Raw genomic sequence first — 27,426 nt, 5'->3', positions numbered from 1 at the left:
ATCAAGAACTCATGGAATATGTTCACGAACAAATTTGCATACACGTAATATATCGTTCAAAACCTAAAGGAATGTGTAATAATCATTATTTATGGCCCCATATTCGACAGATTTCTATGCCCATTTAGCCATAAGAGACATGCCTCCAGCGCCTAACAAAACAGCAACATATGCCCATGTTTGAAGCTTCATGCTCTTCTGCAACTTCCCGCCCATGAAATCAGATGCCAACAAGTCCACCAATGCCATGTAGTTCAGCAATCCAGCCGAACACGCGTTCAGCAACCCCACCACGATTAGAGCCGTCGGGCTGTTTTCGCTGTAAACATTCGATAGTCCCAGCCCCATGGCGATTCCGAGTGGAGTTGTCCCCGAGAAAAACACCACCATTGTTGCTTTCATTCTCAACCCATATTCCGCCTACGCGTTATTATGTTATAATATCAATCAGCTATAGTCGAGAACTTGAGATAGATCAAATAATGTTCAAGGGTTACAAGTGTTTATTAGATTACCTGGAGAATGCAACCACCTAGACCCATACCTTCGAAGAGTTGATGAAAGCATAGAGCAGCAACAAGGGGCCTGATTGTGCATGGGTTATCAGACGCCCCCATCGATAGCCCGATCACTACAGAATGCACAACGATTCCCAGTTCCAGAACCTGCGTTATGTAGGGGGGGAAACCCCGAAGAAATTATCAAATCACATTCATTTCAGCATATTTGGACGCTAGAAAGTTATGTTTACCTGTGCAACCACGCGATATCTCAGCAACTGTGATGCATTATCACCATCGACTTTGAGTATGTCGTTTCCATGGCAGTGCCCAGGACCCTGAGATTCCAGTTCCACATTTTTATTATTTTCATCAACCGGCCTAGCTCCATTTCCTGAGAAATTATGATTTCTGTAGTAACTCATGGCGTATGAATCCACCATCAGAGTCAATATAGCAGAAAGCATAGCCACGAATGTGGTGAAAGGGAACTTTCTCCATGGATTCTCTGGCAAACATTCTGATGTTAGGCAGTCGAATGAGTCCGGCATCACGTGCATGTACCCAGTTGCTAGTATTACTCCTGATGCGAATGCCTTAACCAGTACAAACAAATCCTTATCAGGTTGAAGCGCCGGGATCTTCCGAGAAAGGAACGGGAGGCAAACACCGATCATACTGGTGACGAAAATTGCAGCGATGGCGACTAGTTTTAGAACCAACGCCTTCCCCTTGTCGCGGCATTCACCGGTCGGTCCTGAGCTGCATTCCGGCGGCGAAGCTGCTGCGGCGTAAGCATGCGGCGAGAGCGATAGGAAGAGAAAGAATAATAATAACAGGAATTTTGTGGGAATTTCAGCCATTGATTGGTGTCGTAGGAGGATGGAGTGAAAATGTTGAGTCGCGAGGACAGATTTATGGGCATAGGATTTCTGTTAATCGAAGATTTTGTGAATCGTGATTCTTGGATCAAAAGTCACTTTTGTCCTTATATAGAAGCGGAAATAGGAGTGATTTCAATCAAGAGTCAGGGTGTTTTGGGGGAAATGGCATGCTTTTTGTCGGCTTGCATTCGGCGGAGGGTGGCGTGTGTCCCACCTTATTTTAACCTCGTTAAGGTCAACTTAAGGAAGAAGATTTCGTTCGCCTATAATGACGTGTCACCCACGTGTAAATTAAAACTTTCATGCTGCCATGTCATCATATTTTAATATAATATAATATTATAATGGGTTGATTTTATTACGTGTATTAATATATTATGCACTCGATTCCCGTATATTAATTTATTCGTTTTGTTTTAAAAAAAATTAAATTAATTTGATTGATTTAAAAATTTAAGAAAATAGTACACGTTGTTATCATTTCTTAATAAAAGATCAATGAAATATAAATGATCCTGGAATCATATTTAAACTAATGTAAATAAATATTAAACGTACATATTTTATTAAATAAATTTATCCATGTGTGTTCATTGTTTCATGATTTTAATTTAAATGGGTTGTTTAATTTTTTTATTATAAATATTCTTGTTGTATTATAATTATGCGTAATATATATATAACGTAAATAAGTGGTTCAAGGGACAAAGTGATACAATTCTAATACAAGGGGTAGAGTAAATATAGTTAAAATTTTAACAAATTGATTTAATTAAGGAATTATTCGAGAAAATTAATTAAGGGAATATCGGTCATACATATTAAAAAAAATTATATGTTGTTGTTCACTATTATAATAATACTCACCTAATAGATATATAATTTTGAAATAGTTTAATCACGTTTAATAAAGTCACTCAGTGTTGAATATAGAGATATATACGACTAGTAAACAATATATTAAAATTATATATATATATATATATATATATATATATATATATATATATATATATATATATATATATATATATATATATATGTTGACGTAGTGGAGTGTGGACCAAGCAAATTCTGTTGTCGGGCTGTGTTAGTGTGCAAAATATGGGCCTCTGTTTCTTATTCTTGAGAACTAGAGCCCATTCAACAAGGACTATTCATGGGCTTTCCCGATATACTGAAATCCATCTACTACAGTCCAGTTATGAGGTTTTTTTTTTGAAACGGGGCCATATTAGAATATGGGCTTCCAGCCGTAATAAATGAGATGGATCCCACTAGGGAGACTTTTGAAACCTTCGATCCGTCTAAACTCACACGTCCGACAATTAATATGGCCACAGAAAATAGGTAAAAGGATATGATGTTTGGCCCATTAAATTTAATACAATCGGAAAAATATATTTAATGCAATCAGGCTCTTGCATATATAATTGCAAGATTTATTATTATTATTATTATTATTTGGAAATTCAACCATCAAATTTGTTCCTCCAAATCAAATGAGATTATAAAACTATACGTACAGGAGTGCACTGCAGATGAGTGGTGGTGTCCATTAGACATTCTTTTCTTGGGAATATCTTTTTGCTCCCAAAGGAAAAATGTGTGTGTAATAATGTATAGTTTCACTAATTGGTTCAAAGAAAAAAAAAACAAAGGTGATTCAATCCACTGATACAAATCAAGATTGGGTACTTATTCCAATGTCGTTGAGCATGATATTTGTGGCCACTTATTGGTACTAGAAAAAAGTTAAAACAGAAATTGGGGGAATCCACTATGTGATTTTACTATAGAATTTGATATTGTTCTTTTAAGGGAGAATGTGATGTTTGCACCAACCGAAAGAAAAGGTGGAAGATGATTTGGTTCCATCGGCAAAGTTGGCTTAAACCTTTCCTTATTTTTTTAAAAAATAAACTCAGATGTTTGTATATACTACATAGAAGTGGTATCTTGTGAGACAGTCTCACGAATCTTTATATTTGAGATGGGTCAACCTTACCTATATTCATAATAAAGAGTAATACTCTTAGCATATAAAGTAATATTTTTTCATGGATGACTCAAATAAGATATTTTTTTAAGAAAATACGACCCGTGAGACCGTTTCACACAGGTTTTTGCCCTTTTCGTCTCCTTTAGTTACTTTATTAAAATGAAAATTAAAATTTCATCTGCTATTTCAACGAGACTTCCTAGTCGGAACCTAGATTCAACTTTGGAGCAAAAAGCAAATGCATTTTGCCTTTAGTTGCATCAACTTTTGGTACTGATGACCAAATACATGAAAAATTCAAAAGTGAACTCATTGAGGGGTCGTCTGTTTTTATTTATACTTGAAGAATATGCAAAGCCATTAAACAAACTTCTCTCCCTACACTTGATTTATTCTTGGAAACAAAGCTAACCAACAATCTTGCAAGTTCTACTTTTTCTTTATATTCCCACATGCACAATGTACTACTATACACTTTATGATTTTCGCGAGATAGGACACGAGAAAAATCATCGAAATTTTGAAAATTTCGAATTTCTTTCTTCTTCTTTTTTTTCCCGATAAGACGAGAGAGTAAAAAAAAATTCATTTACGATCATTTTCGCATGTTTTTAACTTTTAGAGAGGAAAAAAAAAAGAGTGACAAGTTGAACTGGTCCCTCTTCGAGATGTATGAATGTCGAACGTTCAAATTGTGATCTATATTCAGCATATATACCCCATATGCCTGTAGAACTCAACTGCTCAAAAAATGACAGGGTTTATTTATTTAATATTTTTTTATTCATTTCCGTGAATTAAATTTTAAAAAAGGGAGTGAGGATTTAAGACACGAATTTATCGATGATGGGACTAAGATATGAAATGGTTGTCCCCGAAACACGATGACCAAAAAATTCTACGGTTTAAATCTTGGCAAAAATTTGTATGAAACGATCTCACGAGTTTTATTTGTGAGACGGATCTCTTATTTGAGTTACTCATTAAAAAGTATTACTTTATAAGTTAAGAGTATTATTTTTTATTGTGAATATGAGTAGGATTGATCCTTCTCACAGATAATGATCCGTGAGACGGTATCACATTAGACTCACTCTGAAATCTTGGGCCACATTTCGAAATCAATCATGGAATAAGAAAACATTACATAAAACAAAATAAAAAACAAATAATACTTTATTTAAAAAAAAGAGAGAAAAAATTATTTAAGAGTAGGAACAAATTCTATTTAATATATACATATATATATATATATATATATATATATATATATATATATATATATATATATATATCTATATATGTGTGTTGTGTCATATTCTTGGGCGAAAACAGTATAAACAGAAGTGAATTACTTTAGGTGACATTTGATTCCTTTTGGAGAACGGGCCCACGGAGCCTTTCAGTACAGAAACATGGGCCGAAATAATGGATTCTTCCTCGGGTCAATTCATGGGGCCCGTTAGTGGGAATACGTATAATAGTAGTACAATAAATGAGGTTTGGCTGTCAAAATCATAGGGCAGTGGGGATAATCTATGTTTACTTTTTAAAAAAAATATATTTATTATTAGGTTGGCATTTTGATAATGATCTTCTTGTACATCCTGTCTCCTATCAATCGCTCAATTATTTTATCTTTTCTTTTGGAAATAATGAATCCAACAAATCGAGGATTGTTATGTTTATAATTCGATTATTCAAGATCAAATCAAATTTCCGAATTAAATCGGTTCGCCTGAACGCATTTTGAAGTTCGACATCCGACCGGAAATATTGAATCCAACTAATCTTACTAGTTTTTTTTCCGCTTTAGACAATCTACCTAAAAGGTTCTAGTTTTTTAAAAAAAGAAAAATAAAAAATAAGAGATGGTTATTTATTGGGAATTTATTCAATTTTATTTAGAAAATCTACCTAGAAGGTTCTAGTTTGATTTCTTGATTTGATAGAAATTTGGGAAGGGATGATTTTAATATTATTTGAAAAAAAATAAAGGAAAAGGAAGAGAAATACAAAATGAATAAGTCAACGAAAAATTTCGTAGGGGTCCAATTACTGAATCAAGTAGACAGAAAATGATGAGTGGGGACCGAGGAATTATTCTTGTCAAGTTTATTATTATTTTTATAATTTTTTTTATTAAAATATAAAATTATTCCGAATTTGATATAGATAAATTATTGCGGGACCCACAATGTGCAAGATTTGCTTTACATCGTTGTCGACGAAATGAAGCGTACGTACCATTTGGGCACATTCCATTCAGCTCTCTAAAAATAAAATATTTAATATCTTTCTATTATTTATTTACTGAAACTTTGCCGTAAAAGATTTGAAATCAATTTACTCATCAATTATGTTTTATAATTTATACGTTAAAGTTTTGATATGTTGAAGATTTTTTTAAAAAAATAATTTGAAGTATACATTTTAACCACCCAAATTTCATACACCATTGTATTTTAGCTCCAACCATTTTAATTTGAAAAAACGATGATTTCTCATGCATTTTAAAATTAAATTTGAGTTCGAGTGTTGGTTAAAACGAAAGAAACGTCAATACACACACACATATTAATTATTTAAAAAGTTAGGAAAAGTTTCGGGTTTCAAGTTTACCCGAGTATTTTTTTTACGAGAAAACTTTTTGAGATGAATTTGCAAAGTGGAGGTATGTTATGAGACGGTTTCACGAATATTTATGTGTGAGACGTGTTAGTCTTACCGATATTCACGAAAAAAAATAATACTCTTATATAAAAAATAATATTTTTTCATTGATGACCCAAATAAGAGATACATCTCATAAAATACGACCCGTGAGACCGTCTCACACAAGTGTTTGTCTTTTACAAATCGATTTTGTAAGATAAATATTTTATTTGGGCGACTAATTAAAATGTATTAATTTTTATGTTAAAAATATTATTTTTACGTATAATCCTAAATTAAAACATTAAATTAAAATCACAAATCAAGTAGATTCAAAATTTTTATAATTAAATTAAAATTTTTTAAACATTTCGAAAAATAAAATTTGAAGAATATGAAAATAATATAGAGACCCTTTTGAAATTGAGAAGGATAGAGATAGATGAGAGGAAGGAAGGAGAGAATATAGAAAGATGGAGCGACAAGGGAGAAATAATAGCTTTGCCATGAATTTTTCGCACACTCATAGTGTGCTCATTACAGGCAATCACAATCTGTCTATTTGAACAACTTGAGTTTGGATTGTGTTCCCGAGAAGTCCTCAGAAGAAGCTGTAATGGTAAAACCGATCTTATGTAGATGAGACACTGGAAATTTTCCGAAGGTAACTAAGATCAGTCTTTTTTTTTTTTCCATCTCCTATAAATAAGACAGGTATATTTTAATTCATTAAATTATTCGTAAAATCAAACCTTTGAACTTTAAGCACTCTACGTATTTTTCCTCAAATATTGCTTGAGTTCATCATCTTACAACCTGCTGACTTTATCATCGGAGTGGCTACGTCGGATATCTCTCCGGCGTCCATTCACGAGTTCTTTTCATTGTTCGCAGGTGTTGTTCAGGCCATTGTCTTCGGTCAAAATTCCAAAACATTATAAATTGTTGATTTGATCTGCTGGAGCTCCTTACCCGGCTCGCCCATTTCAACGAGATCTTATCATTGGCGCCGTCTGTGGGAAACATATTGAGCTCGAGACGTTGATATGGCCCGTACTAGAAGAACAGACCAAAATAACTCCCGGGCCCAGGAGAACGGGGGACAATCTTCAAGACAAGTGGGTGTTAATAACACCGAACAGAATCTCGTCACCTTGACCCGTGAAGAGTTAAAAAAAATGATGGCCGACGCAATAGCTCAAGCTATGGTCAGGAAAGAAGTTTCTCGACACAACACTCAGCCCGAGCAGGAGCAGGAGCAGGAACGGAGGGAGGAGGAGGAAGCGAGTGGAGGTAACATGGATTATAGTGTCGGGTCAAAAGCTCCGACTACAGCAGAGGAGTTGAGAGAGTTAAAGCAAAAGATGAGGGTCTTAGAGGGACAGTTGGAGAGCCGTAGCGCTGCCCGGGTCGTTGCCAAAGGGTGCCCGTTTGCTGATATTATTGTCAGGGAGCCTCTTCCCGGGAATTTCAAGTCTGCCAAAGTAAAAGATTACGATGGCAATGAGGACCCGGAGGAGCACCTCGCCAGATTCGAAAACATGGCCATGCTGCACTGCTACACTGACCGAATCAAGTGCAAGGTATTCTTGACAACTCTGGTGGACTCCGCCCAGAGATGGTTTGAGGGTTTGCCCCCTCAAAGTGAGCATTCTTTCAGAGATTTCCAAAAAGTATTCCTACACAACTTCAGTAGCAGCAAGAAATACAAAAAGACTGCTTTTAGTCTTTTCGAGGTGAAGCAGAGCCCGGAAGAGAGTTTGAGGGCTTATATCAAAAGGTTCAACAGGGTAGCCCTAGACGTCCCATCTTGTGCCGACGAGACTAAGACTACAGCCTTCACTCAGGGTTTGAGGGAGAGAGAATTCTTCAAGTCACTAACGAAAAATGTAACCGGGGATTTTGAGGACCTGTTATCCCGGGCAGAAAAGTACATAAATATGGAGGAAGCCCAGAAGCAGAAGAGGGAAGCCGTGAAGAAAGAAAGAGGAGACCGGACATCTAAGCCCGAGGAGAGGGGGCAAAAGAGGGGCAATCCAGGGCATTTCTCCCATCATGTGCCTCTGAAGATTGCCCGAGAGAGGGAGGTGCAGGAGTGTAGTAGAGATTTGGCCCCAGACCATCAGCTGTCCCGACCAGAGAAAAAGGGATTTTGTGCTCTTCACAAGTTGGGCTACCATAACACTGAGGATTGCAAAGTTCTGAAGGGAAATTATGTTGCGCCTTCCATCCCAAAGCCCGTTATCAATACCCAGATGCCTAGGTTGCCGCCATGGACATCTCGGCAGCCCGGATCTAGTTCTCGGGGAGGAGGTGTCAGAAGCAATCCTAGGATCGAGCCCGGAAGGAGAAGGGGGCCTGAGCCTGAGCAAAGAAAAAAGTCGCCCCGGTTGTAGGGACGATTAAAATGATATCCGGAGGCTCTACTGATGGAGACTCTAATCGGGCAAGGAAGTCAAGGAGTAGGAGAGAGTGTTTGGAGGTGGAAGGATCGAGGAAGAGTGAGGCAATCATCAGTTTCGGCCCGGAGGACTTGAGAGGGGTGAATCTACCCCACAACGATGCCTTGGTGATCCAAGCCCGAGTGGCGAATTATGATATTCTGCGGGTCTTCGTGGACTGAGGCAGTTCTGTGAATGTGATTATCAAATATGCCTTTATGCAGATGGATTTGCAAGGCTATCACCTGGAAACCGTGGAAACTGCTCTTTTTGGTTTTGCCGGTCACGTGGTTTATCCGGAGGGAGAGATTATTTTGCCTTTGACTTTGGGCTCTCACGATCTCAAGAAAACAGTGACGACTTCTTTCACTGTGGTGGACTCTCCATCATCTTATAACATCATCCTTGGGAGGCCAGTCATGAATGAGTTGAGGGCTGTAGCGTCTACCTACCACCAGAAAATAAAATTTCCTGTGGGATCCAGGGTAGGAGAAGTCAAGGGAGACCAATCGTCTTCCCGAAAGTGTTATGTAGAGGCGGTCCGGACGGATCAGAGCAGATCTAAGAGGGAGGGGAAGAAAGCTAGGATAGGGGAGGTAGGAGGGAGGATAGTGGAGGAAGGGGAGATACATTTTGTTGCAGAGGAAGAGCAGGAGGCGGTGGAAATTGGGCCAGGCCAGCAAATCCGTGTGGCTCGGGATCTCAGCATGACCACCCGGGTGAGCTTAATTAAATGTTTAAAAACTAACATCCATGTGTTTGCCTGGTCCCAGCAGGAGCTTACAGAGATTTCTCCCTTTATATCGGAGCATCATTTGAACATCCTCCCGGGGTCTCACCCCGTAAAGCAGAAAAAGAGGCACTTTGGTCCTGAAAAGAACCAAGTTATATCAGAGCAAGTAAAGGAGCTCCTAAAGGCGGAGCATATTCGGGAAATTCAATTCCCTACGTGGCTTTCTAATGTGGTTTTAGTACCTAAATCCTCTGGCAAATGGCGCATATGCGTAGACTTCCGCGATCTGAACAAGGCGTGCCCTAAAGATCATTATCCACTGCCCTGGATTGATCAGCTGGTAGATTCCACTTCAGGCTATGAGCTGCTGAGTTTTATGGATGCGTACCAGGGATATCATCAAATTTCCTTGGCAAAAAATGATCAGGATAAAGCCAGCTTCGTCACCTCGGGAGGTACATTTTGTTATATTGTAATGCCTTTCGGGTTGAAGAATGCAGGGGCTAGGGGTGCAAACGAACCGAATCGAGCCGAATAATAGTAAAAAAGTCAGGCTCGAATTCGGCTCGAAATAGGTATATTCGAGTTCGAGCTCGATTCGAAGTTCGATAATTTCAAATATTTGGGCTCGAGCTCGGCTCGAAATGAAGTTCGAGTTCGAGTTCGAGTTCGAGTTCGAGTTCGGCTCGAAATATTCGAATATATTCGTGAACTATTCGAATTATTGCTCGGATATTAAGGTTTGAAAGCTCGAAATGCTCGAAATATTCGAAATGTATTTATATATATATATATATATATATAATTATATTATATTAATAAAATATTAAGGCTCGCGAACTATTCGCGAGCTATCGAACAAAATAATTTGGGCTCGAGTTCGGCTCGAAAAAAAGTTCGAACGTGTTCGAGTTCGGCTCAAATTCGATAAGTTCGAATACGAATCGAATATTTATCGAGCCGGCTCGAAAAACTAACGAACATGTTCGGTTCGTTTGCAGCCCTAGCAGGGGCTACGTACCAGCGTCTTATGGACAAAGTATTCGAGAAGCAGCAGGGGCGGAACGTGTAGGTCTATGTGGATGATATCCTGGGCAAGACCCCGGAGGTCACCACTTTCATTAATGATCTGGAGGAAACTTTTGCCACTCTCACGCAATATGGGATCAAGCTTAACCCGGCCAAATGTATTTTTGGCGTAAAAAGTGGCAAATTCTTAGGATTCATGGTTACAGATCGGGGAATTGAGGTAAATCCAGAGAAAGTCAAGTCTGTCTTATGTATGCCTTCTCCCCAGTCTGTAAAAGAGGTATAAAAGCTGACAGGAAGGATTGCTTCCCTTTCTCGATTTATATCCCGATCAGCACACAGAAGTTATCCTTTCTTTCAAATCTTGAGAAAGGCCCAGCAATTCGGATGGAACGATAAATGTGAGCAAGCCTTCCAGGATTTGAAAGCCACGCTCTAAGAGGGCCCGAACTCCGGTATACAGAGGTAGAGAAGATTGCGTTAGCTTTAATCGTGACCGCCCGGAATCTAAGACCTTACTTCTTATCGCATCAAATAGTGGTTCTTACCAACAGCCCTCTTGGTAGAATCATGACTCATTCTGAGGTATCCGGGCGAATGATCAAGTGGACGGTGGAATTGGGGGAGTACGATATCGAATACAAGCCACGAATGGCTATCAAAGCACAAGCTTTATCAGACTTCTTATCTGAGATGATCCAGCCCAGTGAAGAGGAAGTGTGGAGAGTGTTTGTAGATGGGGCATCTGGCCTTGCGGGGTGCGGAGTAGGGGTTGTGATGATATCTCCTCCGGGAGAAAAGATTAAATTGGCAATAAGGATTGATTCCCGAGTAACTAACAATGAGGCCGAGTACGAGGCCGTGCTAGCTGGAATCCGAGCTGCTCGGGAAGTCGGGGCTTCCCGGATAATTCTGTATTCTGATTCGCAACTCATCACTCAGCAGATTAAAGGTGTATATGAAGCTAAAGATAATAGGATGCTGAAATATTTGCAGCTTATCAAAACTCTAGCAGAGGGCTTTGCGGATTGTAGTATCGAGCAAATACCCCGAGAAGAGAACAACGAGGCGGATATTCTTGCAAAAATGGCCGCCTCCCTAAATGAAGTTAGCACCCGAGAAGTATTGCACGTTTCCCGTTTGATCCTCTCAACAGAAGAGGAAGGAACACCCGAGCCAGAAAGCTCCTGGATGACGCCCTTAATAAGATTTATTGAAATGGGTGCACTACCCGAGGACAGAAGTCAAGCTCAGAAGATTTAGAGACAAGCTCCCTGGTTTGTTCTCTTAAACACAATCTTATATAAAAGATCATTCCAGGGACCTCTTTTAAAATGCTTACCTGAAAAAGAGGTAGATTATGTACTCCGGGAAATTCATGAAGGATGTTGTGCGGAGCACCTTGGGGGAATGTCTCTGGCTCGAAAAACCATGCTTGCAGGATTTTGGTGGCCAACCCTTGGTCAGGATGCAGCTCGGGTGGTTCAAACCTGCGAAGGCTGTCCACATCATGAAAACTTCAAACACAGCCCAGCTACTCTTATGAAGCCTATTTGGGTGTCATGCCCTTTTGATCAGTGGGGCATGGACATTGTAGGTCATTTCCCGATTGCCCGAGCTCAGAAGAAATTCTTATTAGTGACAGTCGATTACTTTTCCAAGTGGGTGGAAGCAGAGCCCTTGGCAAGAATCACCGAGGCGGAAGTATTGAAATTCCTGTGGAAGAATATTGTCTGCAGATTTGGAGTGCCCCGAAGACTAATCTCAGATAATGGCAGACAGTTTCAGGGCAAAGGAATTGTTTCGTGGTGCCAGGAAATGAAGATCACTCAATCCTTCACCTCTGTGGCTTATCCTCAGGCAAATGGCCAAACAGAAGTTATTAATAGGATTATTGTACAGGGATTAAAGACGAGACTTCAAGGCAAAGGAAAGGATTGGGTTGAAGAATTATCTAGTGTTCTTTGGGTCTACAGAACTACTCCTCGGGTACCTACTCAAGAAACCCCTTTCAGCCTTGTATATGGCTCTGAAGCAGTTCTCCCAGTTGAGATTGGAGGGGCTTCTCCTCGGGTAGAATCTTACCCACACGATAATGATGAAAGCCGAGCCAGGGAATTGGATTTAGTCGAGGAAAAGAGGGACCGGGCATTTATCCACATGGAAGCATACAGAGGTCGAGTTATGAAATCTTACAATAAGAAGGTCCGAGTCCGAGACTTTCAAATTGGAGACTTAGTCATGAAAAAGGTCAACCCAGCTGGAGAGTTGGGAAAATTAGAAGCAAAATGGGAAGGGCCCTGCAAAATCACTCGGAGGGTCAGCTCAGGGTCTTTTTATCTAGATGATGCGCAAGGACGCTCTCTCAAGGGACCTTTGAATGTATTTAATTTAAAGCAATATTATACATGACAGATGTAATCGATTCGCTAAGGATATAAATGAAAGATTTGCCTTTCCCAGAGGTGTTGTATTATTATCTCCCACATTCCGGAAGAAAACAATAAAAAGCCCAGGGCACTACACCCTGGCTCGGGGCAACATACCTCGACCATTCCCAAGTCCCGGGACATGCTCCCCGGCCCAAGGCTCCGTAACCTGGTTATCTAAAAAGCTCAGGGCATTACACCCTGGCTCGGGGCAACACACCTCGACCATTCCCAAGTCCCGGGACATGCTCCCCGGCCCAAGGCTCCGTACCTTGGTTATCTAAAAAGCCCAGGGCACTACACCCTGGCTCGGGGCAACACACCTCGACCATTCCCAAGTCCCGGGACATGCTCCCCGGCCCAAGGCTCCGTACCTTGGTTATCTAAAAAGCCAAGGGCACTACACCCTGGCTCGGGGCAACACACCTCGACCATTCCCAAGTCCCGGGACATGCTCCCCGGCCCAAGGCTCCGTACCTTGGTTATCTAAAAAGCCCAGGGCACTACACCCTGGCTCGAGGCAATACACCTCGACCATTCCCAAGTCCCGGGACATGCTCCCCGGCCCAAGGCTCCGTACCTTGGTTATCTAAAAATCCCAGGGCACTAGATCCTGGCTCGGGGCAACACACCTCGACCATTCCCAAGTCCCGGGACATGCTCCCCGGCTCGGGGCTCCGTATTTAGCAAAGTTTTCATTCTTTAACTTCCTATCGAATATAAAATTTTTGGTCCACCAGAGATTAAGATATTGCGCAAGGGAAAATGATTTTTATAGCCAAAGCCCGGGGGCGAGAATTACACAAGAAGGTATGGAAATATAAAGAAACAATCCTAAACTAAAAATACTGCAGCAGATTCCTCCCCGGCCTCTTCAGGAGCCTTCTCGGTCTCCTTGTCGGGATCATCGTCCTTGGGAAGGGAGTCGATGGCTCGATCTAGGTCCGGAAAGCCCTCCTTGTCTGCCGGAATCAAGCCCTCCTCCTCAAATTGTTCCCGGCATTTCTCAAAGCCAACTTTGAAGTAGTTGTACGATCTATCTTCAACAACCGCTTGGAAATCCGAAGATTGAAGGAAGACAGTCTTCCATTCCTCGTGAGTAAGTTGGAAAAGCTTGAGCCTATCTTCGGCAGCCACAACCCGATGTTGTCGAAGAGTGGCTTCTTCTTCAAGAAATCGAGCCCGGGATTCCAGGAAGGCAATTTGCCTTTGAGAGGCTTCTTCTCGAGACAAACTTTCATCCCTAGCATGCTGAAATGAGGCCAACTGTTGATTGGCCATTTCCAAGGAAGCAAGGAGCCCTGCAACCTTCTCCTCGTGCAGCTTCTCGGCCCGGGCGATCTCTCCTCGGAGTTGGTCATGAACTTCTTGAGACGCCTGAGCCTGCCTGTTTGTCCTGGTTGCCACTGCCGCCACCTCCTCAAAAGCCGAGATCATAATTTGAGCCGCCTGGACAAAAAAAAAGTCAGGAAAAGTAGGCCGGTATCAATATTAGACCATAAGAAGAAGAGCTTGCAGAGAAAAGCCGGTTTGATCCTTCAAGAAACCTGTTAGTGGCAGGGATGCTCTTCAAAAATATTGCTTCAGTAGGGCTGAGCATTTGCCTGAAGCGCTTAGCACCACTGGCAGTAGCTCCCTCGAAAAAAATATTGTTGGAAAGGAGCTCGGAGGCTGAGGCTTCAGTAGGTTGTTAGGGAGGCCGGGGTTGTGCAAATGGGGAAATACGGGGATCACCCTCAGATGGGCCTTCCAGAATGACCAGCTCAGGCTCCGCCGCGGCCTTTCTTTTTCTTTGACTGAGAGGGGCCAGATCTTCAGTATCCTCCGACGTCTCAGCCATTGCCCGAGAAGTATCTTCCCGGGGAGGATCTCTGTAGTGACCCGTTCCAGAATCACCTACTAATCAGAACTTAAGCATGCAAAATTAACATTTAAAACTGAATCAGATAAACAGCGGAAAAAGCAGTAATACAACCCAATCGAATCTATAAGTACAAAATACTTAAACAACCAGATCGAACTAAATACCAAGAACAAATACCAACAACTACAGGTCAACCTCTGCCAGCTCCCTGTCCACTCCCTCCTGGACCGTCCAACCTGAGACCTGCCCCATCGAATAGGGTGTCCAAAACAGAGATAAACCGAGGACGTGAGCATAAAACGCTCAGCACCGAAAGCATGAGTATACAAGACTATGACATGCATGTATGCAAAATGTACTGGATACCAGGATCTGGGTATATCGAAATACTGCTCAGGTAAATGATGTCAAGGTATGTAGCACTCTGCGCCGTCGCACCAGGAGGTGGCTCCCATACCAAAATAAACCTGTGGATATACCGGTGACCTGACCACCGTCGGCCAACGGGGTCCAACCATCCACAACAAACGAGGGCTGAGCACCCTCTCAACAGGCTATCTCAAAAATAGTCAGGCTCAACATGATTATGCAAATGCCGCATAATAAACCATGCATCATATGACAGATAATAATGCAACATATAAACATGCAACACATAGTAAAGCATACTCAATCCTGCTATCTCGGATAGTACTTTCGTACCTCAAATCAGTAGATCCTAGCAATCAGCCCTAGAATCAAGCCTGCGTCCGTAGTCAGCCCACTGATGCCGCTAGCTCCCAACTAGAGCACAGCTCCGCTACAAGACTAGTAGCTCCCCGCTAGTGCCTAAACCTCAGGAAAAGACTAGAAACCCATCAGAAACGACTAAAACGCTCTGGAACACTCGGAATTGGCGAGTAACAAATGAAGCCTCGCGCCTCTATTTATAGACAACGATCGGACGATCCGATCCAATTCGGACGATCCGATCCACTGTACACTTCGGACCTTCCGAACCCTTATCGGACGATCCGAACCCTGCATATCTTCCACGTGTCCAGCCACCTGTCTTCGGACGATCCGAACCCTGATCGGACGATCCGAACCCTCTTCAGACGATCCGAACCCGGTTCGGTCCTTCCGATCCCAACGAAATATAATTAATCCAATAATTAACTCAAATTAGGCATCGGGATACTACATTCTCCCCCCTAAAAAGGATTTCGTCCGCGAAATCGAGTCTGAAGAATGACAATTCTGAACAACAATACATTCAACTTAAGAATGAATTACAACTGAAAGTACAACTGAAATTACAATCATTACTGAAAATACTACAACTAGAACAACTCTGGATGCTCTGACCGCATGCGACTCTCTAGTTCCCAAGTAGCTTCTTCAGTACCTCGGCGCTGCCACTGCACTAAGACAAGAGGAATAGTCTTATTCCGCAGTACCTTATCCTTCCGGTCTAAGATCGAAACCGGTCTTTCCACAAAAGACAAATCCGGATTCAGCTGAACTTCTGTCGGATGCAAAACATGAGACTCATCCGCTACGTATCGTCTCAACAAGGACACACGAAACACATTGTGAACACTAGATAGATACGGTGGCAAAGCTAATCTGTAGGCCAAATCTCCCACACATTCTAAGATCTCAAAAGGACCAATGAATCTCGGAGATAGCTTACCCTTGAGTCCAAATCTCAGAATCCTCCGAAAAGGTAATACCTTGAGAAACACTTTCTCGCCTACATCAAAATGAAGAGGTCTGCGCTTGATGTTCGCATAACTCGCTTGTCGATCCTGAGCAGTCTTAATCCGCTGTTTGATCACAAGAACTTTGTCCATGGCCTGCTGAATCAATTCTGGACCCTCGACCTGTCGTTCTCCGACTTCCCCCCAGAACAGAGGAGTACGACAACGTCGACCATACAATGCTTCAAACGGAGACATACCAATACTCCTATGAAAACTGTTGTTGTATGCAAACTCTATCAGTGGCAGATGATCCTGCCAAGCTGGCCCGAAATCCATCACACAAGATCTCAACATATCCTCAAGAGTACAAATAGTCCTCTCTGACTGACCGTCAGTCTCTGGGTGATATGCAGTACTCAAACTCAAGGTAGTGCCCAAAGCTTGCTGAAAGCTGCCCCAAAATTTAGATGTAAATCGAGGATCTCTGTCACTAACGATACTCACGGGCACACCATGAAACCGTACAATCTCCTGAATGTACAACCGTGCCATCCGATCGAAAGTGAAATCTCTGTTATACGGAAGAAAATGGGCAGACTTAGTAAGTCGATCCACTACCACCCAGATAGCATCTCTATTCCCCACAGACATAGGCAAGTGAGTCACGAAGTCCATCGTGATATGCTCTCACTTCCACTCCGGAATAGGAAGATTCTGTAACAAATCTCCGGGTCGTCGATACTCAGCCTTCACCTGCTGACAGACTAGGCACTTGGAGACATACTGATAAACATTACGTTTCATACCCTTCCACCAAAATCGAGTCCTCAAATCCTTATACATCTTGTTGCTCCCCGGATGAACACTCAACTTGCTACGATGAGCCTGGGACAAAATCTCCTCCCTCAAAGTGTCATCATCCGGTACAACAACACGACCAGATAAGCACAAAAGACCCTCGGACTAATAGTGGAATCCAGAAGTATTATCTCTATCAGCCAACCGAGCTAATTTCTGAACCTTAGAATCAGACATTTGAGCATCTCTAATCCGAGAATACAAAACTGGCTCGGACAAAATAGTAGCTATACGGATACTCTCTGTTCCCTTCCGATGCTTACAATTGAATCCCATCGAACAGAAATCCTGAATAATCCCAGATACAGCACAAGTCTGAAGAGCAGATAATCTCACCTTGCGACTAAGAGCATCGCCCGTGAGATTCGCAGATCCTGGATGATACTTGATCTCACAATCGTAATCTTTGAGTAGATCCATCCAACGACGCTGACGCATGTTCAACTCAGCCTGAGTGAACAGATACTTCAAACTCTTATGATCGGGGAAAATCTCAAATCGCTCACCATACAGATAATGGCGCCAGATTTTCAAAGAAAACGATCGCTGCTAATTCCAGATCATGAACAGGATAGTTTTCCTCATGAGGCTTTAACTGTCTCGACGCATAAGCAATCACATGCTCATTCTGCATCAGAACACACCCTAGTCCCTATAAAGAGGCATCGGTGTAAACACTGAAACCACCAGATCCAGACGGTAAAGCCAAAACAGGCGCAGATGTCAAACGTCTGCGAAGTTCCAAGAAACTCTCTTCGCACTCTGATGTCCATTCAAATGAAACATCTTTCCGAGTGAGCTGAGTGAGTGGCTTAGCAATCTGAGAGAAGTTGACAATGAAACGGCGATAATACCCAGCCAATCCCAGAAAACTGCGGATCTCGGCTACTGTCGTCGGACGCGACCAGTTCAATACCGCTTCCACCTTACTCGGGTCAACTGAAACTCCCTTGCTAGAAATGACATGACCAAGGAATACAACCCTGTCAATCCAAAACTCACATTTACTCAACTTCGCATAAAGCTGATTCTCGCGAAGTGTCTGTAAAATAATCCTTAAGTGTTGTGCGTGTTCTTGTTGATCATGCGAATAGATTAAGATATCATCTATAAACACCACAACAAACTTATCCAAGAATTCCCGAAAAACCCGATTAATCAGATCCATAAAAACTGCTGGTGCATTCGTCACCCCAAAAGGCATAACCAGAAACTCATAATGCCCATACCGGGTCCTGAATGCAGTCTTCGATATATCTCCCTGATGAACCCGAAGCTGATGATAACCAGACCTTAAATCAATCTTGGAATACACAGAGGTACCTTGCAGTTGATCAAATAAATCATCAATCCGTGGCAACGGATACTTATTCTTTATCGTCGCACGATTCAACTGCCGATAATCTATGCAGAGCCGCATAGAACCATCCTTCTTTTTGACAAAAAGAACTGGTGCTCCCCACGGGGACACACTGGGTCGAATATACCCCTTGTCAAGAAGATCCTGCAACTGCTGTTTCAATTCTTGCATCTCCGATGGAGCTAAACGATAAGGAGCTCTAGAGATTGGTGCCGTGCCTGGCACTAAATCAATGCCGAAATCTACTTCCCGAACGGGAGGAAAACCAGGAATCTCCTCGGGAAAAACATCCGGAAAATCACAAACCACTGGAATGTCACTGATACCGACACTATCTGCGGATGAATCAATAGCATAGATAAGGTAGCCTTCCCCGCCCGACTCTAAAGCACGACAGGCTTTCAGAGCAGAAACCACAGGCATCGGGGGTCGCGCTCCCTCTCCATAGAAAAACCAACTGTCGCCCTCAACTGGACGAAACTGCACAAACTTCTGATAACAGTCCACAGTAGCTCTAAACACAGTCAACACATCTATTCCCAGAATGCAATCAAAATCCTCCATCACAAGAATCATCAAATTAGCAGTTAAAACATTACCCTCAAACTCTAGAGGACAACCCAAAACTAGACGTTTAGCTAGCACCGAATGACCCATCGGCGTGGAAACAGATACCACAACGTCCAAAGAAGTGAAAGGTAACTTATGACGCTTAGCAAATCTCGCAGATATGAATGAATGTGATGCACCAGTATCAATGAGAACGTAAGCAGGTAATCCACATAATAAAAACACACCTGCGATAACTCTCTCGTTCTCCTCAGTCGCCTGATCCTGGTTAAGAGCAAAGACCTGCCCTTGAGTACGCGGTCGAAGGTTAGAACCCTGAGTAGACTGTCCCTGCTGTGGCCTCTGATGAACTGAAGCCTGAGAACCAGATCCTGATCCTCCGCCCGTCTGTGGACAATCTCTCTTCATGTGGCCCATCTCACCGCACTTGTAACAAGCACCCGCAACCTTGCGACAACGCTCCGTCGGATGATCCTTCCCGCAGTGCTGACACGGGCCCTTCTTCTTCCCAAAATGGTGAATTCCTCCAGATCCAGAGGAAGAAGAAGTAGATCCAGCCTTCTTGAATGCTTGGGCGCGGGGACCCAAAGAACTATTAGGACGAGCAGACTGCATGGCTCGACCTCTCAGCAAACTGCCCTCAGCCTGGCGACAACGATTCACAAGGCCCTCATACGATGTCGGATCATCGCAGACAACAACCCGATCATAAATCTCCTGATTGAGGCCCTGAAGAAAATGGTTATACTTGGCACTAGCATTGTCACTGACATGCGGAACATACGGAAGCAACTCAAAGAACTTCTGCTGATACTCATCAACAGACAAACTTCCCTGCTTCAGATTGATCAACTCAATCGCCTTGGTCTGCAGAAGAGCTGGCGGAAAGTAAAGCAGCATGAAAGCGGCTCGGAAATCGGCCCAAAGAACTCGACCCTGTCGCTGAACTATCGGTGCAGAGGTAAACCTCCACCACTTACGCGCACCACCCTCCAGCAAGAAATCAAGGGTATCAATCTGCTGCTCCGCCGAGCACTGAAAAGTCTTGAAGCAGCTCTCCATCCTCTCAAGCCAGTTCTCCGCAACATCCGGGGTCTCACCGCCTGAAAGGGGTTTCGGCCCCATCTGCAAGAACCGATGCATACTAAAACTCCGAGGCTCATCACGACGGTGTTGACGACGTTCTCGATGCTCTCGACGACGCTCCCGATCGTCGCGGTCTCCCCAGCGTCCAACGCTGCCATGACTACTAGCATCGTCGTCAAAACCAGACATCTCTTAGCTACAAAAGTTACCAGAGATTAAACCCAAAAGAACAGTTCTAAATCCCAAAATCTTAATGCATGCTCTGATACCATAAATGTAGTGACCCGTTCCAGAATCACCTACTAATCAGAACTTAAGCATGCAAAATTAACATTTAAAACTGAATCAGATAAACAGCGGAAAAACAGTAATACAACCCAATCGAATCTATAAGTACAAAATACTTAAACAACCAGATCGAACTAAATACCAAGAACAAATACCAACAACTACAGGTCAACCTCTGCCAGCTCCCTGTCCACTCCCTCCTGGACCGTCCAACCTGAGACCTGTCCCATCGAATAGGGTGTCCAAAACAGAGATAAACCGAGGACGTGAGCATAAAACGCTCAGCACCGAAAGCATGAGTATACAAGACTATGACATGCATGTATGCAAAATGTACTGGATACCAGGATCTGGGTATATCGAAATACTGCTCAGGTAAATGACGTCAAGGTATGTAGCACTCTGCGCCGTCGCACCAGGAGGTGGCTCCCATACCAAAATAAACCTGTGGATATACCGGTGACCTGACCACCGTCGGCCAACGGGGTCCAACCATCCACAACAAACGAGGGCTGAGCACCCTCTCAACAGGCTATCTCAAAAATAGTCAGGCTCAACATGATTATGCAAATGCCGCATAATAAACCATGCATCATATGACAGATAATAATGCAACATATAAACATGCAACACATAGTAAAGCATACTCAATCCTGCTATCTCGGATAGTACTTTCGTACCTCAAATCAGTAGATCCTAGCAATCAGCCCTAGAATCAAGCCTGCGTCCGTAGTCAGCCCACTGATGCCGCTAGCTCCCAACTAGAGCACAGCTCCGCTACAAGACTAGTAGCTCCCCGCTAGTGCCTAAACCTCGGGAAAAGACTAGAAACCCATCAGAAACGACTAAAACGCTCTGGAACACTCGGAATTGGCGAGTAACAAATGAAGCCTCGCGCCTCTATTTATAGACAACGATCGGACGATCCGATCCACTTCGGACGATCCGATCCACTGTACACTTCGGACCTTCCGAACCCTTATCGGACGATCCGAACCCTGCATGTCTTCCACGTGTCCAGCCACCTGTCTTCGGACGATCCGAACCCTGATCGGACGATCCGAACCCTGATCGGACGATCCGAACCCGGTTCGGTCCTTCCGATCCCAACGAAATATAATTAATCCAATAATTAACTCAAATTAGGCATCGGGATACTACAATCTCCCCCGGTAACTTCCACTCTTTGAGACGCCTCCTCTGCAGCACGCTTCTTTTCTGCTTCAGCGGCTGCGCGGCGAGCCGCAAGATCCTTCTCCCGGGCAGTTTTCTCAGCTGCCCGTCTTTTGGCAAAAGCCGCATGCATCTCGGAATTATCTGGACAAAGAAGAAATAAGGTTAAGTAAGTCGAGGAGAAAACAAGGAAGGAGGCGACAGGAAAGATAGGCGAATTACCGGGTTGAGAGCCCGAGCCCGCCACCTCATCAATAATGCGATCTTCGGGATCCTCAGCTCGGGGACTCAACCCGTAAGTGGTCAGATTCTCATAAGAAATTAGTGTGGAAGACGAGTATTTGCGCCCCTCCACCAAATCTTGGCTCACAATGAAGGGTTCTTCGAATTTATAAGTGCCAGGAAGGGAAGGTTGTGTAGGTAGAGAGGAGAGAAAACCGGTCAAGCAGGGAAGATCTCCCGGAAGTCGAATAAAAAAGTATCTTCCTTTCCACCCTTTCTGAGAAGAAGGTATATCATCAAGGAAGCGAGTATTGTGCCGGGCAGTCAGGGAAAAGGCATTATCCCCGAACCGGCAAGAAAAATAATAGTGAAGGATGAGGGGGTTAATGAGAAAATCGTTCATACGGAAAAGGGCATAAGTGGCAGCCATTATTCTAAAGGAATTAGGGTGAAATTGGTTAACTGGTACGCCAAAAAATTTGGCGACTGCAATGAAAAAGGGGTGAACCGGAAACCTAAGACCATTCTTAATTTGGTCCCGAAAAAAAGTGGTATACCCGGGAGGGGGGTTGTTGGCTCTATCAGAAGGCCCGGGTATCAGAATAGAAAGAGTAGGAGGAATATGGGCTAAGGCCCGAAGTTCCGCACCAGCCTCCGAGCGTAGGGTGCTACTCAGAGAAGAGAACCAGGGTACTCCCGGGGCCTCAGCAGGAGAAGGGCCCGCGGCCCGAGCTTTACCCTTACCTTTCTTTTGGGCAAGAGCTTGGGAGTGACTAGGAATGGAGGATTTAGAAGAAGAAGAAGGTCTGATTGGAGGGCTATTGGTTTCTTAGCGGGTTGGGTAATAGAGCGACGGGGTGGGGGAGATTGATAAGCATCGGAGCGTAACGCAGCGGATTCGTCGCTAGGCGAGCCTCGCACGTTGGCTCCCGACGTAGAAGAGGTAGAATTAGACATTTTGAAGGAAGAGTACTTACGAGTAAATAAGAGAGACAGTGGGGAGGTCGCCGGAGGAGAATGATCGTACACGCCGGAGAAGGAGAGAAACCAAAGTGCAAGAGCTCTGCTGAAATTTGAATTCAAGAGTAATTTCGGCAAAAAAGTAAACCACCACTTATAAAGGGAAGAGCTTGATTTCTACCATTGATTCGCATCCGATCGGATGGACGAGATGATCCTTGGGAATCGGTGAGTATGAGAAGGGACACACGCAATCATTATGGTGTCAGGTTTATCGACTCCTCGAGATTCGAAACGATAATGACCGTTGGGATAGAGGAACACGTGTCATTATGATGCTGTGTGGGTAAGCCGGGAAGTTTTGGAGACCCCGGCGGGTTTGTCTCGTAGCTCGAGAAACCCAGAGACCCGGGATGGTGATTTCTAAGTCCAGGTAGTCCGAGACCCTGGTATTTTGTTACAAATCCAAAGATTTGACCAACCCGGGAGTGTGTTCTGAATGCAGGAGACCTTAGATCCTGGAACCATATTTTCATCAGGTAGGTCACAAGGGTAGTTTCAATTTTAAAGATTGGGTTATTACAATTTATGATACGTCTGTTGTTTCAGTCCGCATAAATTTGTACAAGATTTGTTTGCAGAGGAGTAAGGAAGCAATAAAAATCGATAAAAAATTCCATTACATAAAAAAGCGGCGAAAAGTTATGGGATCCATTATATAAGATACAGAATCATGCCACTCCGTTATCCAATTAGTTAACTCGTGAATGCGGAGGTTGACGAAGGATTCATCCTTCATTATCTTGTTTAAAGCATGCCACTCTTTCCATAGCATCATGTGCAGCAAAACTTCGTCATCAACCAGATCTGTCACCCGATTTACAACAAACTCTCGGGTATATTTCCTCGCTCTTGCTCTTTGTGCTCGAGTAGTGGCGAGACGAATGCGGTAGGTATAATCCAGGTCGTAAACCTTGTCCCGCACCGCCATGACCTTCGCCCATATGCGCTGTTCAATTCTCTTCTTCAGCTCTTCCACATGAGGACGCATTTCCGGAGTCACCAGGACATGTGTACTGCTGCAGGCACTGAAGCCACTTGAACTCGACATTTTGGATTGAGGGTCACTTTGCATCTGTACCCTCGTATTTATAGGCAAACGTCCTTAACTGTGGAGGAAGTCCAAGGGTCTCAGCCAGTCGAATCGTCTCCTTTATTATTCAAAGGCAAGAGTTGATCGAAACCGTCGAATCTAGACATATGGACGATCAGGATGTCCCTCGTAAATTGTGCGGGGCAGGTGAAAGGGTATGAATGGTTATCAAAGCGTCAAATCTGATGTATCTCGGAATACGGAACGTTTTCGTTTGGCAGGAATTTAATAAATCGTATATCATTATGACACCACGTCAGCAGACCGGAAGATTCTTAGTCCCGACTTATTCCTTTTCTAGGAATACAAATTCGGGACTCGGGCATATTGGTTGGCAGGCCGGGATTTCAAAAGCCCAAGCATTTGGTTTTAAGTCTGAGAAGTATTATTCATGTTAATCTTCATTACTTATTTACTATTAATTTGGTTTTGTCATTTACCAGATATATGCCAGAACAAAACAAAAAGGATATTTCATTACTTAAAAAAAATGAGCAGAGAGTACACGAAGATGTTCCTTTTCAACAACAACCCTCCATTTATGCAACCAACCACTGAGATTTCCGGTAGTAGTCTCGCCAAAGCTATCTGACCCGGCTATATCTTCCAGGATCTTCAGCTCCCTTTGTAGCATTAAGGCGTAGACACCATGGTGAGTAAAGATGTCCACGTAATCCGCAACACCGAGGCGTCGACGGTATTTCCGCATAAGAGCCACATTCTCAGGAGTAGGAACCCCCTCTACATACTGAGAGGATTCCAGCTCGTATAATTTTTCCCAGAAATGATGTATTTTGTGGAAGACTTCGTCCTCCATAGCCGTTTTCTTTTTCTCTATTGCAGATGTCATAAGCTCCTCCGCCATATCCAGGACTTTCGAACTACTCGAGCCTGCCATTTCGCTTATCCGATGAAAATCTTTGAGATATGACAAAAGAATAAGTAAGGTTACTACTTATAGAGGAAAGCGCTAATCTCCACCCTCGATCTGAATTCGATCGGACGGTCGCCAAATTCCTATGAAATCGTGCGTACAGGTGAAAAGACGTATACGTATATCGAGGGGACATGCTCATTATTACCTTGAAAATGAGCGATCTTCGGCGAATTCAATGCTCCAGTGCATGCCTCGTAATAATATCTTTTGAAATTCCCAAGAGTACTCAGAACGGAGGCTTAAGGCAGGAGAGAAATTGAATCTCGGCGTGTACAGTTCACTTTACGGGCTTTGGGAATGGATCGGGACAGCGAGTAAAGCTCTAGCCCGACTATTTTAGGGATGGGTGGTGATACCCCTATAAGGATATGGGTCGGCGTTCACCTGATACCCATATCTACAACCCGGGGTACCGAGTCGTTTTGTGAGCGCCCGGGTCAATCTTCCCTTCCCGGGCGCTGGGGTTTTCATTCATAGTTCTCACCTGTCCGAGTTAAGTTCTCGGTTACTTTACCACTTGGGCAAACTCGAGAATAGCGCTACCTCGATAAGTGAACCACACTCGAGTGTGATCATTACAAGCAATCCAATCTGTCAGAACAACTTGAGTTTGGAGTGTCCGAGAAGTCATCAGAAGCTAGTATGGTAAACCGACTTAGTAGATGACACGGAAACCGAGGTAACTACTCATTCCTCTCCTATAAATAGCAGGTATTAATGTCATTAAATGATTCGGAAAAAACCTTTGAACTTTAAGCACTCTACGTATTTTTCCTCAAATATTGCTTGAGTTCATCATCTTACAACCTGCTGACTTTATCATCGGAGTGGCTACGTCGGATATCTCTCCGGCGTCCATTCACGAGTTCTTTTCATTGTTCGCAGGTGTTGTTCAGGTCATTGTCTTCGGTCAAAATTCCCAAACATTATAAATTGTTGATTTGATCTGTTGGAGCTCCTTACCCGACTGGCCCATTTCAACGAGATCTTATCAGTTCCTTTGAAAAGCAGGAAGTATCCAGAAAGGAGTTTGATGGAGAGATGGAAAGGAAATATGCGAATGCGAGACGAGGAAATTAATTCCCATGAAGAAAAGTTTAGACTTGTGGTGGCCGTCATAATTGTTTTTTGGGAAAAGAAGAGCCACCAGAATTGAAGAAGAAACGGGTACAAGGGAAATTGTGAATTTGCTTACATTTCTACTGACATCTTTGTCTTTATTGTTCCGGATAACACCATAAATCAATTAATGCCCATTTCCCCTTCTTTCTGCCAATTTTTGGTCACACTCGAGAATGACAGAATGTATATATATTGGCAAAAGAGGTCGGGGAGATAATTCTTGAATATTAGAGTTTTTTTTTGTTTTAAATGCCATTTAAATGAAATTTTTGCTTCATATATATATATTTTTTTAAAAATTGTATAAAACCTAATTAGTAGATATGTTTGTATCATAAATTATTTTTGGCAAACGCTAGCTCGCTCATAAAAGGAAAATGATTTCTATTTCATTTTATATTTATTCATATTTTATGATACCATATTCGTTTTCTTCGGTGAAAATAGTTACTTTTTTTATATAGGTAATTTCGAGGAAATGACAAGGGAGTCGATGTAAATTCATCAACAACCAAACAGTGATGTTTTATGTGGTAATAAATGCAAATATAGCGAGAGTTCATACTCTCAAACTTATAGGATATTATTATATATATATATATTATTAATTAAATAATAATTATTAAGGATTTTATCGAAAACTAGGATTTTTTTAGTGCCAAGTTATTGTATTTTATTGAAAATCCGGCAAGTACTTCGATATAAGACGGATCAACCATGAAAGAAACTACTTAATCTCCTACACAAATTGGGATGGGGAGAAAATAGCAAACATGATGCGTTCAATGATCGTCGAACATGTTCCAAGATAATGTGACCCTGAGAATTCAGAAAAAGTCTTATATATGTAGAAATGGATCCTAGAAAACTAAGGTTATCTTCCGGTCATATGCGTGAAACGGGAAGAGAATCTGATGTGACTTGATGAATTTGTAGGTTACGCATTTTAGTAATTTTTAAGCCACTTTCAATTGCAAGAAGCTCGAAACATGTAATGGACTAAGCGTCCAAAGACCAGCACTGGTGGAGCCTCATGATTCTTTATCACTCCTCCAATTGCGTAGCTATTGATACTCTTATTTTAGGTTGCATCGACATCCAATCTAAGTTTGTTTTCTGGTGGAGCAATATACGCCTCCGCGAATTTATATTTTGTTATAGTGTGTGTTCAGTGGATCAACTTTTGATTTGAGTTTTATTGATGGCAAAAAACTTGTGTGAGACGGTCTCATGGATCGTATTTTGTGACATATATCTCTTATTTGGGTCATCCATGGAAAAGTATTACTTTTTATGCTAAGAGTATTACTTTTTATTGTGAATATCGATAGGGTTGACATGTCTCACAGATAAAGATTCGTGAGACCGTCTCACAAAAGACATACTCTTTATTGATTCCCAAGCAAAGACAATCTTTTTTTTAATTTTATTTTACGATTTTATCAAATTATAACATTTACTTTATATGTATACTT

General features: G+C 42.5%; 2 protein-coding genes across 3 annotated transcripts; one reads left to right on the top strand and one right to left on the bottom strand.

The window, feature by feature from the left end:
• Positions 1-6: 6 nt before the first annotated feature.
• On the bottom strand, positions 7-1,642 carry LOC140837721 (fe(2+) transport protein 1-like). Of its 2 annotated transcripts, none has more exons than XM_073203835.1 (3): positions 752-1,642; positions 516-665; positions 7-420 (listed from the first exon to the last, which is right to left on the bottom strand). In XM_073203835.1, exons 1-3 carry the CDS (start codon positions 1,361-1,363, stop codon positions 115-117), a joined length of 1,068 nt encoding a protein of 355 aa, XP_073059936.1. In that variant the 5' UTR covers positions 1,364-1,642; the 3' UTR covers positions 7-114. The 2 variants fall into 2 exon arrangements, with proteins under 2 accessions (XP_073059936.1, XP_073059937.1); XM_073203836.1 differs by having other exon boundaries at positions 29-420; positions 545-665.
• A 6,806-nt stretch (positions 1,643-8,448) lies between these two features.
• On the top strand, positions 8,449-11,507 carry LOC140838117 (uncharacterized). The gene is made up of 3 exons (XM_073204199.1): positions 8,449-8,610; positions 8,707-9,670; positions 10,663-11,507. The coding sequence occupies exons 1-3, from the start codon at positions 8,449-8,451 to the stop codon at positions 11,505-11,507; spliced, it is 1,971 nt and encodes a 656-aa protein (XP_073060300.1).
• Positions 11,508-27,426: the final 15,919 nt, after the last annotated feature.

This window comes from Primulina eburnea, chromosome 8, assembly GCF_022965805.1.
Source record: "Primulina eburnea isolate SZY01 chromosome 8, ASM2296580v1, whole genome shotgun sequence".
NCBI classification, from domain to species: Eukaryota; Viridiplantae; Streptophyta; class Magnoliopsida; order Lamiales; family Gesneriaceae; genus Primulina; species Primulina eburnea.
Note: the sequence above shows the minus strand (reverse complement) of the source record. Positions and strands in the feature narration are given on the sequence as shown.